This window comes from Gobio gobio, assembly GCF_949357685.1.
Source record: "Gobio gobio genome assembly, chromosome: 22".
Classification (NCBI taxonomy): domain Eukaryota; kingdom Metazoa; phylum Chordata; class Actinopteri; order Cypriniformes; family Gobionidae; genus Gobio; species Gobio gobio.
Window position 1 is genome coordinate 43657024 of NC_137118.1, and position 17466 is coordinate 43674489.

Sequence of the window (17466 nt, forward strand, 5' to 3'; positions counted from 1 at the left end):
TGAATCAGTCGGCCCATTCTCCTCTGACCTCTAGCATCAACAAGGCATTTTCGCCCACAGGACTGCCGCATACTGGATGTTTTTCCCTTTTCACACCATTCTTTGTAAACCCTAGAAATGGTTGTGCGTGAAAATCCCGGTAACTGAGCAGATTGTGAAATACTCAGACCGGCCCGTCTGGCACCAACAACCATGCCACGCTCAAAATTGCTTAAATCACATTTCTTTCCCATTCTGACATTCAGTTTGGAGTTCAGGAGATTGTCTTGACCAGGACCACACCCCTAAATGCATTGAAGCCACTGCCATGTGATTGGTTGATTAGATAATTGCATTAATGAGAAATTGAACAGGTGTTCCTAATAATCCTTTAGGTGAGTGTATAAATATGCATGTAATTTTTTGGTCATGGAGTTGCTCAGCTGTGTCTTAATTGCCTCCTGGCGGGACTTTTTTTATTCAAAGATTAACTAAATTACAACAAATTTGCATGAAATGCTTTGACTTTTCACTCGTTACAGTATAAATCAGCTATTCAACTCCTCACAATGCATTTGCAACACTGAAAATATAAGGACAGGGCGACAGGCTGTGGTTCAAACACAACTTCAACACAGTAGCACAAAATAATTAATAATTGAAATAAAATCATTCAAATGAACTGATATAAAAACAGCATTTCTGCATACATACAAAAGCTTAAACATCATGCACTTGTAGTCAGCATTATGAAATACAATATGTAAAAGGAAATATTTTCAGTCAGTGCTTAAGAGTGTACATTAAGGGCATGCAAGTTATTCATCTCTCATTTCATTATTGTTTGTAATATGAACGAGCATCCAGTCCAGCGAGGCTCTGATGCAGTGGTCACATGTTCAGTGTAAAACGACGTGAAAATGGAAGGACCATCACAGCAAGTTGGAAAGGTTTCAGCCGTAACCGTCGTTCCAGCCCATGACTTTGTCGTACTCGTGAATCCTCTGCTTGATGTGGGAGAGCTTGTTCTTCAGATACTCGCATCTTTCCTTCTTCTCTAGAAATGAGGGATCCTTGGGGACAAAAACACCACCAGAGACATAAATTAGACCACCATCCCAGACGGATGAAGAGTGAACTAAATATTATATCTTAAAATGAGTCTATAACCAAACCGATGAACTAGTTGTTAATGCAGCTCGTCTGAGGTGCAGGAGAGTCACGTCTCTTGACTGCTGTTTATTTCCCTGTGACTTCACTCAAAATGGCTCTAACTGTCTTTATAGAGAAGCCACTGATTGGTCTCGGTGACTAAAGTTATTTCCTCCTCTTGAAAAGACACAATAGAGAAAATCCTGTGAGATAAACAGCCCCCACCCCCTTCCTCAACCTCCTTCCTTTCTTCCTCCACTCACTCCTCACTATGTTATAAATCAGCCAGCGACATCTAGACAAAACCTACCGGCCTGTACAGGCCCACACAAAATCTGCAGGCTGTTTTTTTGAATTTTCTGTGCCGAGTTTTGGGGGAAAAGGAGAGAGTATTACACTTTTAGTATAATCAAATCACCACCGAGTGTACAAGTTGTCAAGTGTACACTTGTGCAAGGTTTAAATGGAACTATAAGAATAGCAACCTGACCCTCATGGATATTTTTAACATTAACCAAAACAAAAAGTATGATGATCAAAACCACATAATTTTCACATCTAGCTTGTGTATGATGCTGCGAGTGACACAATGGCCTGTGCTGTTTTACACTAATATTAGCCCTCTTGTGCTCTTCTGTCGTTTTTTTACAGACAAATGTGACATTTTTATTTTTTTTTATTTTTTACTTCATCAGAATGGTACAAAACTTGGAAAAGTTTTGGTACTCTTACTATGTGAACACACAAAAAAATCATGGACATGATTTGAAAAGGATAAATGGTCCTGAAAAAAACAGTCACACTTGTACTCTTCATAGTCAAAAATGAGCACATCGGAAATTAACGGGAACAACTTTTTTTCTAGTGAATACTTTTGGTACTGCGCCCAAAAATATCTTAATTAAAGCTCCTTTTTTGAGATATCAACCAAAAAATATACATTTCATATAAAATTTAAATAGTATTTTTGTGCATTTTTCATAACAATAAAAATAAAATTCTGTAACTTTTTTTTTAATTGAAGTCTGTGCTCCAAAGCATCCAAGATAAATGACAGTTTAAAGAGGAAATATAATTTTGTTCAAAAAGTGAATATGTGCATTATAACTACTGCATACATATCATTTAGTACCATAAAATCCCCTAAAAATACAAAATATTAAAGCTACACTGTGTAACTTTTTTAGTCTATTCTTAGCTAAAAACACTTAGTTCTTTCAAAAATATATGTGCTCATTAATGTATATTTACTTCTTTCAAGTAATAAAGTATTCTCGTAAGTTTATAATATGCCATTTAAAATACATAAGGTAATGGGATCTAACGGTGGTCGCCATGTTGCCCATCCATCTTGAAAGTACATTAGCCAAAGAGGGACATACCCGTAAATTCAAGCTTCGCCTTTCGCCTTTTAACCGGTTTTGATACTCGATGGCACTGTACAAAATTCTCTGCCTCGCGCATGTGCGCGTCAACTTGTTCAGACTTGTCTGGTGCATGTGCAGAGAGTTTTCATCTCAGCAGCTCCAGTAACAGTTATACGGAGTTTTCCTGGCTTGTTTATTCCTCAAAAGTCTGTTTTTCCTTGTGTGGTATTTCTGTGCGTTAATAACTCCGTAAGTAATAATAGTTATTGTCATTGTAGATGTGTTTCAGAGTGTGTCATCGCGTAATTCAGTTGATGTCACCTCAGAAGTATTTTTGTGTCAACATACAATAGTGTAATGCTCACCTATTTGAATAATCATTCAGTTATTTTGTTATCAACAATGTTTATTCGTTTTTAGAAAATATTTGCTTGTAATGTATGTTGATGGAAATATGTATCAGGTCTGATCGGCATATTAACAATTGTTATACAGAGCGCACTGCAGTGCTAACGTTAAAGCGGCGCACACACTTTTGTAACCGGACACCGCTTGTTAGCAGCAGCAGCGGCAGCTCCGCTCCTTTTAATGCAGCTGCATTTAGCGCCTATATATGGTACAATAAGCTCTGGTTTACGGTTACATTATACAAATGTAACTTATAAGTATAGTTATACAGTTCTTAACTGTGTATGTATATTTACCATCCTTATTTGTTCTCTCACAGAAACCACATTTATGTACATATCCACGCAAACCTGTTTATGCCTTGCAATTGGATGACTGAATAAACATTACTATCATCAAAGTTCACTCTGGATTAGCTGCAGTTCTTTCTAGCCGAATAATTAGGCCAGTTGAGTTCCAACCATCCCACTGCGCACAGAATATCCCACAGGCACCGTGTCGAATGTGGACGAGGTCGAACTGGAAGCCATGTTAATCTTGGACTAAATCGGCCACCGTAGGAGTTGAAACGAAATCGGAATTGAGAGGAACAGAAACTAAAATTCACTGGATGGTCATATACCTTTTCACCGCTAGATGGGGGACAATATCACACAGTGTAGCTTTAAGGAAAAAAAACATTACCGGATTTAAATATAATACATTCACTGAGAAAAAAGAAAAAACTTGTTTTTTTGTTTTTTTGTTTTTTTTACCGCCACGCAAAGAGAACTAGAGGGTGAAATGAAAAACAAAAAAAACACAAAAAAACTGGTAAATTATTCCTTTGACATAAGGGAAAAATACAAATGTTTAATCAATAAAAATAATATTAATTAAACAAATAAAGCTTTAATTAAATACTGCACAATGCAGTTTTAATAGCCACTAAGATATATTTACGGCGGGTACATTTTCTCAAATCACTCGCAGAATGGACGTCAATAACTCACCATCTTCTTCCTCTGATATTCCTGCAGGATTTTGTTGATGCGGTCACGCTCCTAAGATAAGAAAAATGGAAGAGTTTTTTTTAGAAGACACTTCTGCAATACTTGATTTACATTTATGCATTTAGCAGAAGCTTTAAGCAACTTACAAAAGAAGAACAAAAGCAATTCGCAAGAGCAAACATATTGTTTTACATATTCAACACCAGGTTTATTAGACAACTAGATTTAGGAAGCAAGCTAGAGAAGAGGAAAAGAAAAAGATTTGATAACATGATGACATTTAAGGTAAACTCCTTTACTTGAAAGGTGCACACAATCATTCCTGTGGCATTTATTAAGTTATGACTTGACATTTGATAAATTTGGTCTTTGAAAAGAGCAAATTCGCATCATTTCTAAAGCTGAAGCATCAAAACATCATGTATTAAATGCTGTTCTAACATCCGACAGGGAACATTTAAGAAACGCACTGCAAAAATCGAGAATAAAAATGAATAGACTATGAAAATTACTGAAAAAAAATTGGTGTACAGTAGGATTTACTCACAAATAATTACATAAAAAATGGCAAGTAGCACATTAAATTAAACGTGAAATTTTGACTAAAAGACTAAAATAGTATGTTTTGTAAAAACACACTCAAATAATCTGTTTTATTTACAACTTCTGTCTGAGTGTAGAGTAGACGCCCTGTTGATGTATGCATAATCAAATTCCTTTATATAAGCATTCACAAAGGACAGTGTACAGTAATATATAGTCAACTGACCAGGTGGCTGGTGGGGTTTTGCAGTAAATTCTGCATCATAACATCCATCTCGTCAAACTTCTTTAGTATCACTTGAACTTCTGCGTGGAGCTCTTTATACTCAGAATACTGGTCATTAAACACAGCTTTATATTGGTCCCGCTGCTCATTGGTTCGAATGGCTGGATATTTACTGCAGGGAAAGACAAAACCCAAGGATGACATTCATCAAAGAGCAAAAGCATACCCTTTTATGAGTGTTCTTTCTGATTGTGAAGCAGGTACTCACGCAATGTAGTCTGGCATGATCACAGGTTTAGGAGTGTGTCCAGCTGGGATATACCCTTTCACAACTTTGGGCTGGGAGACAGCAGGGTGTGTGTGCTGTACCGGCGCTGAGACAGACATGGGCTCCCTTGATCCATCAACAACCTATTACAGTGAGGAGGATGATGCAAAATTATGAGCAATATTCTCTGACTGTATCACACCCTAAGCCCCACCCACCTTAATTATGGTTACTAATGCAGCAAGGATGATGTATTTTTGCAGGCCAAATCTCAGAAATGTACTGTCTTTATGAAGCCTCTCCTTCTGATTGGTCAGCTGGACCAATGTGTTGTGATTGGTCAAGCACTTTGAGCGTGTTTGGGACCATAACCGCCAGTGTCAACACACTACAAACTAACTCAACCAGGCCCCGCCCCTTTATTCTGCGTATTAATTATTTAAATGAGGAATATTGTGACGTGTTCGTTCCCGGAAGAAAACTCAAGACTACAATGGAGGCGTTTCAGGGAGTTCAAAAACACTGACACCGATGTAGAGAAGAACTGCCAATGGAGGGGCTTTTTCATGCTCAAACAGCAACATTACACACTAAAGAAAGATGAACATGGAAAAAAAGCAGAATAGAACCCCTTTGACACAAGCTCAAGATATTTTAAAGCTTTTATTTGTCTTGAAAAAGAATAAATAGGACTACAGAGGTTGTCGAGGACATTAAATGTCTTTATGGTGAACAGGTCAACTCAGTCACTAGTCCACTTTCACAGCCTCAATGGGTTTATAAAAGCGCAACTTTCTAATGCAAATGTTTTTTTAAATAAAGACTGAACGAGTTGTCAGAAGTCATGCCACCGTGGAGAGTTTGTTTATAGCCTACATTTTAGCTTTTCACGCCTAGGCTTCAAAATGTAGTTAATTTGTGAAGATTATCATGATGAACAAAACGTGTAAGAATCATAAACTTTCGGTGAAATTTTCAATGGAAAATCCTATTGGGTTTTTGTGAAGGGTACCAGGGTGATACTAGTCTCCTGTAGCCACACCTTAAGACTGACGGCAGAAGGTCTGGACTCTATCGCAGCTTTCATTGGCCAAGGACCGCTCAAGAGGACTTTGACTGACATGTAAAGCAACCAATCACAGTCCGCGTCATGTTTATGGGCGTGAAAATGTAAAGTCGATGTCCCTTCAATAACAGACTGGCGTGCATCTATAAATTATTTATTCAAGAACATTGTGCAAGTTTACTGCAACAATGGAGCCGCGAACTTCAAATACTTTTGAAAATCTAGCGTTTAGTCGATCCTGGTAAGTCCTTGTTGTAAACACGACGGCATTCGTCTTCCACGAGGGGGTTTGAAGTCACAGCATTTGTTTCTATGCAGACCGTTAAAGAACACGCACGTCTCGCGGACATCCTGTGGAATTCAACCAATCAGATGACGACTTCGAAACTCCTGAAGTGTTTCCAGAAAAGTGTGCCATATGCATCAGACATTCAGCAAACGGACGGTCCGTAGGGTGTGACGTCTGAGGCTGAGACTAGGGTGATACTAACCAGGTTAGCCCACGAAAAACGTCATCACTGCAGTGCTCTATTCTTTAAGGTTTCATACTACAGCTAGTTTGCCGCTGTCGATCATGTAGGAAGGTAAATGGATAAAAAAATACTTCAGGAATAATTGAATAACATCTGGAATCAAGATGCATTTAAATCTTTAAATCAATTTCTTATAATTGCCAAATAGGTTTCCAGTATGCCAAACGTGACAACTAGTAAGAATATGCAATAGAAATGTCTGCTTGTGAATCAAGGAAACACTTATAGTCAACTAAAAAGAGAGCATAACTGACTAGAATTATTAATTTCATTGCTATACTGTGCATTGAAGTTGTATATCAGAAAGCAATGCACCATGGGTAAACAGTAAAACGGATAAAGCCAAAATACTTGCCAAATGCACAGCAGTAGGAGAATCTCTTGGCAGCATCTGTAAAACAGAAGTAGAGGTGATTCAGTTGTTGTTTTATTACTTTTTGCAACACATTTTTGAAGATACTGGCAATGACACTTCATGATTAACAGCTATAATATACACTAGATATATTTTATATATTTATTATCTCAATGATACTAAAATAAATAACACTGGTTTAGTATATAGTACATAACAGAAATGGAAACCATGCGACCAACAAAATGTCCTGTCCACTGCTAATTAGGCCAGAAACTCAGACCAAGTGTGCTGGTTCTGCTTGGGTCATAATGTTATCCACCAAATCAGGTTTAAGAAATCATACACTGAAATAAGAACAAATGCATAAATGAACTTAAAGGATTAGTTCACCCGAAAATTTTAATTCTGTCATTAATTACTCACCCTCATGTCATTCTAAACCTGTAAGACTATCGTTTATCTTCAGAAAACAAATTAAGATCTTTTTGATGAAATCTGAGAGCTTCCTGTCCCTCCATTGACAGCTATGCAACTACCACTTTGACTCATAAAAGTTCATAAAGATATCGTAAAACTATTCCATATGAATTGAGCGGTTAAGTCCAAATATTTAGAAAAGACTCGATCCCTTTATATGATGAACATATTTCATTTAGGCTTTTATTCACATTTAAACATTGATCAGCGAAAATAAACAGAAGCTCAACCGAACCCGCTTGACCTGCGATTGGTTCTTGCTGAAGCACAACAGCACGTTTGTGCTTCAGCAAGAACCAATCGAGAATGTAACACGAGAATGAACCTCATTGGTTCTTGCAGAAGCTCAAACATGATGCGTAACACGAGAATGAACCTCATTGGTTCTTGCTGAAGCTCAAACGTGCAGCGTAACACGAGAATGAACCTCATTGGTTCTTGCAGAAGCTCAAACGCACTGCGTAACACCAGAATGAACCTCATTGGTTCTTGCTGAAGCTCAAACGTGCAGCGTAACACGAGAATGAACCTCATTGGTTCTTGCAGAAGCTCAAACGTGATGCATAACACGAGAATGAACCTCATTGGTTCTTGCTGAAGCTCAAATGTGATGCGTAACACAAGAATGAATGTTAATGGTTCATGCAGAAACTCAAACATCCTGCGTAACACGAGAATGAACCTCATTGGTTCTCGCACGTCAAGCAAGCATGCTTAAACTTCCATTTACCACAACTGATGATATGTGAATAAAAGCTTCAATAAAATCTGTTCATCGTATAAAGCGATCGTGTCTTTTCATAAAATTTGGACTAAACTGCTCAATTCATATGGATTCGTTTTATTAACTCTTTATGAACTTTTTAAAGCGTCAAAGTGGTAGTTGTGTAGCTATCAATGTGTAAATAATGACAGAATTTTCATTTTTGGGTGAACTATCCCTTTAAGGTTTGAAGTATTCTCACCTCCTGCCCATGCCGTTCTCGTAGTCGCCGAGCCGCCTCGTGCCGCCACAGTTTTAGACACACTAAAGCTCCGATCAAGTACACGATCATGATGAAGAACAGGAAAATGATAGCCGCTGTCTGTCCAGCCTCCGTGCGACAGAAAGCACCATTAATGCCATTATTGAAGACCGGATAGCTGCAGAGTCCACCTCGTAGGGTGTCATTCACGTACACGCAGCCAGCAGCCAAAAACAGGAGCGCAAGAGCCAAGTTTATGAAGAACTCGGTTAACGGCCACCAATTTGAGTCTAAAAGGATAGTTCGATAATACATGGTCATTCCCAAGACAAGCATGATAACGGTCACTATCCATGCCAATCCCGCCACCACTAGGATGAATGGCGTCTTGGGTCCAGTGTAGTAGGCACCGCCGTAACCGCTTCCGTAACCGCTTCCGTAAGATCCTCCATAAGAGCCCCCGTAAGAGCCACCAGGTTGCGAGTATCCAAACATGTTATACCACTCATTGTCTTTATGGATGTAAGCACATACGCATGCAAAAATGGCTGCCCCCAGAAGCAGCTCAACGCAACCAAGAATACGCAAAAGTCCAGCCCAGGACTTCATGTAGGCGTAGCGCTGGTTGTATTCCTCGACTTTTTCACTGTAGGTCAAAGCTGTGTGCACCGTACGGCCGTCAATGGATTCCACAGGGTGGCCCAACAGCATCGCTTCGCGCTCTTTACGCGAGTTATAACTGCCTCCGGATCCGCCGTACGGGTCGCGGTAAGAGCCGGGAACGGGAGACTGCGGAGGAGAACAGCGAACGCCGTCAGTGGTGGCGTTCTTGCCGTTCGACCCCGACCCCGACATTGACTTCAACTTGCTGCTTCTGCTGCTGCTGCTGGACCTGAAGAAGTTCTTCCATGAGTCTGGGATGAAGCGATGGACAGGTTTGATGTCGATGGCAGAGTCCTCGTTGTCGCTTGCGCTGGGATCAAACTCGGGGCCTATTGGTGGTTGGTCCGGTAGGGGAGGGGGTGGAAAAGGTTCGGACCTTAACGACTCAGATGTCCTGTGATCAGCCAAGCCGTGAAGACTCGGAAGCGAGCCTGTGGGAACGTCGTTGTAGTGGTGCATGTTTCGGGCACAATGCCGAACGAAGATGATCCCTAGAGCAACATGAAGCAAACAAGCTTAAGAAAAGATCTGGAAGCTGATTTTTGTTTTTGTAGAGTAGTGGTTCTCAACTGGGTGGTTTATGACCCAAATATTGGTTACAGGTCTGTTCTGAACAATGCAACGGACTACATAATTGAGCATATTGGATTTTTTTAATTGAACCCTCCACATTTGGTCAAGTATCCTTCTATTTTGCATAGTTAGGATAACAAATAAATAGTCTTATCAGCTTTTAAATAGGAAGAACTTCCCGATTCACATAATTTCACGTCATTTCTGGTTACTTCTATATCAATTATGGTACAGTTTTGGGTCATCAGTTGATGTTCAATGTAAAATCTGGGTCCTGAACCGAAGCCAGTTGAGAACTGCTATTATAGAGCGGTTATTGTGTGCTAGCTAGAGCATGTATATCTAACAGAAACTGTAGTAAAGTATGCAAAATTGTCTGCTTGCATAATAGTTTTTACTACCTAAAGGTAATCTTGATGTTATAAGGATAAATCCTCTAGCGGTGTAGGAAATGCAAGTGTTTTATACAAGTGAAAGAGCACAAAAGAAAGATATTATGCAAAAAAACCCTTCTCCCAAGCAGATAAAATAAATCAAAATAAATAATCATCGTTTAGGATACCAAGAGGAGGTACAAGAAACAAACCTTCCTGAGGAGCAACAATGTCTTAAAGGGATGAATGAGTGAACTTGCTAAATTAAAGTATATTTTGAGTATATGTATGCAATATTTCAGTACTAAAATGAATAGTCAGTTGGCTACTTTAGCAAAATAAACCTTGACAGATTGATCAGGACTAATGGCTGGACGATATATCACAGAGGACGATATTCGTTTTTTAAAAATTATAGGCACTTGCCGATACGTTTTTCTGTTTGGCCGATAAGGCCGCGTGTCCACCAAAGCGCTTTTAGCTGACTGAAAACGCTAGGCGCTCTGCTGAAAACGTCTCGCTGTGGGCGCTTGAGAGCGTTTTGGCAGCACAGCGTTTTTTTCAGTTGAGACTCTTTGCTTGTTATGATACGGAAGTGTTACTAGTATCACATAGATAGTTTGTTTCTGTATTGATTCTATATAAAAATGCAGATACAATGTAAAGTATTTGCTCTGGCTCTTTTTTAAAGTATTTTGTTCCGTTATTATACTGCTTGTTATCATCTGTTGACATTGTACAGTACAAGCAGGATGTGGCGGTTGGTCGGTGTTGTATTTGTCCCGCCCCTGCTCCACTGTGATTGGACGGCTGGGTGAAAAGTGACTTTGATGAGCGCTGCATTTTACTCAAAGTTGAACATTCTTCAACTCTAGGCGACCAGTAGAAAATGCTGAGCGTTCAGCGATTGAGCATGAAATACTCGTTCAGCGTCTCATTACGCTCATGGCATTCTAAAAACGCGGTGTTCCCATTGAAAACAATTGAATACGCCAGCCAGCTCGGTAAAAAAACACACTTTGGTGGACACAAGGCCTAAGTGTTTATTTTGACAGTGACGTGACTTTTATTTTGACAGCTCTAAGAACGGCAGCACATGCACACTGATGCAAGCGTAATCTTTAAATCCACTACAGTATATCTAGAGTTTGCTACATCATTTTCATGTCATATGTCATTGTGTACTGTATGTCAAATTAGAATTACTTGATCTTTATTAATATGATTAATATGTTAATATGATTCAGAGTCCGCACAAAATCACCAGATTACTAAGTGCTCTGTTGGTTACAGTGTGTACTTCCTTTTAAGTCATGTTTTAACGACTTCTTTATTTGTGATAAATACTATAATAAGATTACATAATCAAGGATATGCTAAAGCCTAAATCAGTTTATTTTACAGGTTTATTTTTTTTATCAAGTTCAAATTATTTGTTTCATGTTACAATTTATTATTTCTAAATGGAGTTAATATGTCAAATAAATCTAAATTTCACTGCAGCAACTGTTATGCATGTTATTTAATTAAAACAGTCTAATATCATATATGGGACCCCAAAACCAGTCATAAGGGTACATTTTTTTAAATGTATACATCACCCGAAAGCTGAATAAAAAAAGCTTTCCATTGATGTATGATTTGTATTTGAAAGGAAGATATTTGGAAGAATGTGTGTAACAAAGCAGATCTTGGCAGCCATTGACAACCATAGTATGTTTCCCCCCACTATGGTAGTCAATGGGGACTGAGATCTGCTTGGTTGCAAACATTGTTCCAAATATCTTCCTTTGTGTTCAGCAGAACAAAAACATTCATACAGGTTTGGAACAACTTGAGGGTGACTAAATGGACAAAATTTTCATTTTTGGGTGAACTATCTCTTTAATCATGGCCAAGTCATTTCATACAGGTGTTATTCCCAAAGGATTAATAAACTTTCAAATTAATAAAACGTATACATCAATTTATGAATCTAAAAGCCTACATGTGTATGGTATGCATATGCATAATTCTTTATGAAGTAAACCATCAATACTTAAACTAAATGTTTATTTTCACACAGCAGTTAATAAACTATCACTTCAACTGATCTCTAACATCTTAGTTTCAGTAAACACAGAAATGAACCGATCAACCTGCACATAGCTCTGCTGCTTAGCCATGATCTTAGCCATGATCTCTAACTGTGGTCAAACGCTGATGACGTAACACCCAGGTGGGCCCGCCCTCATGCGGTTATGATTGGCCGATTGATAAGATTAAATCTGATTGGCTAAAGCGTACGACTGATCCGCATGGGAGGAGAGCGCTGCCAGGAAAGTCTCAAAAACACACACACACAAATCCAAGGCAATTCACACGTGAATGACGATTTGCACATTCACATTACAGGGTGAACTTGTACATTTTAAACATTCTAAAGTTTTTGTGCACAGTTGTAAATCTACGAATTGTGTTTTGCATTTGTGAAATGTATTTTATGAATGTATAATTTTATTTTGCGCACGTGAATTTGGTTTCATGCATGTGGAATTGGCTACACATGTGTGCATCTTGTTTTGTGCGTGAGTTATTAACGAGACTATTCTGCTTCCATATAAATATACCCATGCGACTTATGACTGGTTTTGTGGTCCAGGGTCACATATATTGTCTTTATATCGGCCACCCTGCTCTCCAAGATATCAGCCATCAAAAATCCATATTGGTCAACCACTAATCAGGATGTAAAGTGGTTGTGTGTGTGTAATTATACAATAGTAATGCTGTGATTGGCCAGGTATTCCAGACAGCTGTGTAAAATGTTTTATACTGATATATATTCTCGGACGCAGGTGCTCCCCAGGTCAGCCGGTCTAATTCTGTAACCTGAACATAGCGACGACTGTAACAGTAACCCGTCATCCAACTAGCAAGAACGTTAACTCTAAACCCACAGAGGATACGACTGCAACCCAAACATTAACGACAGAGATAGAATCAAGACAACCACAGAGAGAAATGAACATGCCTGTTCAAGCACTAGATGTCTGATTGGGTAATCATATACTACTAACTCTGATGAGTCAACAGCATAAAAAAAGGAAAACAACAATCTCCATGTTACGTTCTTCCTTAAGCATAGTTTACCTAATGAGAGAAAAGTATAACAGGCATTAGGAAAAACAAAATGCATTTTATTGAATACCTTTCACACGCAGTCACTCAGCAAGACTTACATTGGCCTCGAGTTCAGCGTGCAAAACTTCATTGGATAAATGTGAATTCAAAGGCCTGAAAGTGTACAATAATAAAAAGGTATATATTATTAAAAGCAATCGACACATTGATGAAAAGCCAAAAATACCTGTTATATACCATCATAACACAAAAAATACTACAAAGTAACATGCTACCAGGGTAATGCCATGTGTTTTGGAGAGATACCATCTTTTTTTTTTTTTTTTTAGACCTGGTGGTGGTAATTATTATATGAATGATATATCACAGTACACGAACATGGTAATCGTTTTGGCTGTGTGTTGCTGGCAGCAATTCAACAATGTAACTAATTACCAATACTGAATAATACAACATGTTCGCGCCATTTAAAATTCTAAAATGATTCTACATTCCATTCTAAACTGAAACAATGTTGCACTGCAGTGACCGCGCGCTAAGGAAAAACACAGAAGGACCAACAGGTCAGCGACGTGTAAATGATTGTTAATCATCCCACAGAGTGAGTACATCCACTCTCGAAACTAAGATCTACGCTTTATTTAGGACATGTTAGAAATATAAAGCATAACAACGGAACTAAACGACTTGACAACAACAGCACTGACAGATGTGTTTATAATAATACAACAACGATCAGAAATGTCGCTTATGTTTGGATACATAAGAGTATTATACGTAAAGGTTAAATAATGAACTTTAAGGATGGTTTCGTCTTACCTTTTCCACTATCAAAGGGTTTTTGTTTTCTCCACACTTTTTTTTTCGGGAAACACACACAGGTTTGGAAAGTTGTACCACGTGACGCAGCCTATCCCAGGCTGTGTGACGTCAGCAGAGACTTGAAGACTTTACCTGAAGAGGGAGATATATTAATATATTAATAACTTCTTTCCTCTTCTCTTCTTCGTAATGACGACACTGACTGAAACTGGTGACTAATGTCGTGCTGATAGTGCGCAGGCTCGCAGGTGACCTCATTTGCATGATCTTTATCATGGACAGGTATGAAATAAAATAATATATTTATATAAATATATTAGTAGACTTATACATAATAGAAAAATAAGTAAAGAAGTAATAATAGTAACTATGAAATACTATAGCTAATATAATAATAAACAAAGATATTTTGAATAACCCATGCACCCATGACTCAGGAATAGTTTTTTGTTCCTCTTCAATGAGGTCATTTCTATTCAAGTCAGAGACATTTTGTTCCCCATGCCAGCTTCAATACACTATATATACAGCGATCAGGCATAACATTATGACAGGTGAATAACACTGATTATCTCTTCATCACCTGTTAGTGGGTGGGATATATTAGGCAGCAAGTGAACATTTTGTCCTCAGAGTTGATGTGTTAGAAGCAGGAAAAATGGGCAAGCGTAAGGATTTGAGCGAGTTTGACAAGGGCCAAATTGTGATGGCTAGACGACTGGGTCAGAGCATCTCCAAAACTGCAGCTCTTGTGGGGTGTTCCCGGTCTGCAGTGGTCAGCCTCTATCAAAAGTGCTCCAAGGAAGGAACAGAGGAGAACCGGTGACAGTGGAGGCCCCACATCACAAATTACAGTACTTAAAGGATCTGCTGCTAACATCTTGGTGCCAGATACCACAGCACACCTTCAGGGGTCTAGTGGAGTCCATGTGTCGACGGGTCAGGGCTGTTTTGGCAGCAAAAGGGGGACCAACACAATATTCATAATGGTCATAATGTTATGCCTGATCAGTATATATACACACACTCTAAAAAATGCTGTGTTAAAAATAACTCAAGTTGGGTTGAAATGGACTAACCTAGCAATTGGGTTGTTTTAACCCAGCGGTTGGGTTAAATGTTTGCTTAAAACAACCCAATTGCTGGGTTAGTCCATTTTCAACCCAACTTGGGTTATTTTTAACACAGCATTTTTTAGAGTGTATAAACACATACACCATGTTATGGGCAAGCTCTTTTTTATTTAGGGTGCTGTCTTTACTGACCTAAATTTCTATGATTGACATGTTGACAAATGATCAGCATTGGACAGTCATGTCTTGCTCACTCTGCATATTTTGCTGGGAAAAAACAAAGTGCTGTCTTTGCTGTGTTTACTAAACAAGAGTTATCTCTTCATGCGCTGATTCATTTCCAAATATCATCTGAAAAAAACATGGGAAACCAAAGAGACAATGACTTTCGGTCGATGCGCAGCAAGCACGTTGTATTCAGTAAATTGAGGAACTAAAGAAGCATAGAGGAAGAATCCGTGCCAATGTACATAATACCTGTTTTAAAACAAGGATGTTGTGTTGTAAAGGTGAAAACAAAGCTATCTTGCAATAAGATATTTCGCAATTGAAGATTTGAAGTATAAGTAACTTAAAATATTACTTACTTGGACCTCAAATGAATATGATCTCCAGCATCCTTTCTTTGTGTTATGCTGCTAAAACACTAACTGTTAGTGAACTGCATAACTTTTGCTAATTATTATGGTCCATTTTATGGTCACCCCACCCTTTCATGGCAATAATTAATAGGGAAAGCTTTCCCTGACGAACAACTGAAGAATCTTAAAGGGATAGTTCACCCAAAAATGAAAATTATTTCGTCATTGATGGGGCCCTTGGACCCTTTTTTTCTCCATATTATGGAAGTCAATGGGGACCATCAACTGTTTGGTCACCCATATTCTTCAAACTATCTTTTTTTTGTTGTGTTCAGCAGAGGAAAGAAATTCATAAAGGTTTGGAACAACTTGAGGGTGAGTAAATGATGACAGAATTTAAATTTTTGGGTGAATTATGTTATATATTATTTTATATTATATTATTATATTGCGTTTATATCTTGCATATCTTATATATCCTGATTTTTTTCTCTTAGAATTGCAAGGAAAAAGGTCAAAATATGAGATATACACTCGCAATTGTGACACAAATCAATTGTAAGATAAAAAGTTGCAATTACCCTTTTTTTATTCTATCCCTTTAAGAAACTACTTTTATTTTTGTTCTGCTTATTTGAGTTGCTTCTGGAAACAAGAAAAGAACAAAAAAATGTATATAGATGTAAAGAATTGTAAGATAAAAAGTCGCAACATTGGTAACACTTTACAATAAGGTTCATTAGTTAACATTAACATGAACTAATAATGAACTGCACTTATAAAGCATTTGTTTATCTTTGTTAATTTCAACATTTACTTATGCATTATTAAAATCTTGCTAGTGAACTAACATGAACAAACCATGAACAGCTGGATTTTTATTAACTAACATTAACAAAGATTAACTAATGCTGAACAGAGGTGTTGTTCATGCTTAGTTCATGTTAACTAATGCATTAACTTAGGGTGACCATATTTTGATTACCGAAAACCAGTACACTCGCCCCGGCATTGATACTCAAATGATACTCGAAGTTTACTCAAAGATTCCTTATTCATTTCAATACATTTAAAGTATGCCCCCTCTGTATGGATAGAAAAGTATTATATTAGGGCCAGGAAAGGACTTGAAAACAGGACATGTCCTGGAAAAACAGGACGTTTGGTCACCCTACATTAACTAATGTTTACTAATACAACCTTATTGGAAAGTGTTACCCTTTTTTTATTGTGTGAAGGAAACTTCCATAGTATTATACATTATACCGTTACTGAAAAAGTATAGGCCTACTTTAACATACTGTAATAAAAAGCAATACTTCACAAAAATAGTGCACGTCCCCTTTAAACAGTGATTCTTGCGCCGGGTGGAAATGGTCGCTCGCGCAGGCGACTGATGAATTTACTGTGAGGAACAAGAAAATATTAGCGAGCTGCTAATAGTGAAATACACTAACATTTCATCTGAAAACAGCCAAAACCGAAGACGACGGAACAATGACACATATTAAGGTAGCTAATGAAGCGGAATGATATCATAAAAAATAATATTCCTGTTACATAGGGTGTATTTTTGTTTGTGTTTGATTTGTGCTAACAGCTAGAAGCTAGTTAGCAGATTGCTAATGATAATTGAACAGCTACTATAACTTTACGAAAATAATAAATTACTGCATTGTGTTTGCTATTTCGGGGTTCACTTTAAGAGAGGATTATTATTGTGTGTTAAAACGGTCTGAATGCTGTGCTTTCTCAGTTTTTGACAGCCAAGTGCAGTGGGCAGGTAAATTACATTCATATGGGTAATTATTCACCCTTTCTTAGTTAAACTATGGTATTATTATTATTAAAGCAAAGAATAAGTCTAGTGAACGTTATCATATTCGTTTAGGTGAATAATTAACAGCCCTTTGGAAACGTTGA

At 37.9% G+C, this 17466-nt stretch overlaps 2 protein-coding genes across 11 annotated transcripts in view; one reads left to right on the plus strand and one right to left on the minus strand.

Annotated features, from left to right (window-relative positions):
• Window positions 1-424: 424 nt before the first annotated feature.
• On the minus strand, window positions 425-15679 carry marveld2a (MARVEL domain containing 2a). 6 transcript variants are annotated; one of them, XM_079805098.1, is made up of 10 exons: window positions 15550-15614; window positions 13887-14021; window positions 13166-13220; window positions 12958-13076; window positions 8335-9488; window positions 6890-6925; window positions 4936-5078; window positions 4668-4839; window positions 3899-3949; window positions 425-1052 (listed from the first exon to the last, which is right to left on the minus strand). In XM_079805098.1, exons 5-10 carry the CDS (start codon window positions 9454-9456, stop codon window positions 933-935), a joined length of 1644 nt encoding a protein of 547 aa, XP_079661224.1. In that variant the 5' UTR covers window positions 9457-9488; window positions 12958-13076; window positions 13166-13220; window positions 13887-14021; window positions 15550-15614; the 3' UTR covers window positions 425-932. The 6 variants fall into 6 exon arrangements, with proteins under 6 accessions (XP_079661224.1, XP_079661225.1, XP_079661223.1 ...); XM_079805099.1 differs by lacking the exon at window positions 15550-15614 and adding an exon at window positions 15155-15313; XM_079805097.1 differs by lacking the exon at window positions 12958-13076 and having other exon boundaries at window positions 13135-13220; window positions 15550-15679.
• A 1224-nt stretch (window positions 15680-16903) lies between these two features.
• zfyve16 (zinc finger, FYVE domain containing 16) overlaps window positions 16904-17466 on the plus strand; it is a 38535-nt gene continuing 37972 nt past the window's right edge. For 2 of the 5 annotated variants that reach the window (XM_079805176.1, XM_079805177.1), the window contains exon 1: window positions 16904-17055. The gene's annotated coding sequence lies outside the window, so the exon portion shown is untranslated. The remainder of the gene's footprint in view (window positions 17056-17466) is intronic. The other 3 variants (XR_013815616.1, XM_079805175.1, XR_013815615.1) reach the window with 2 other exon arrangements.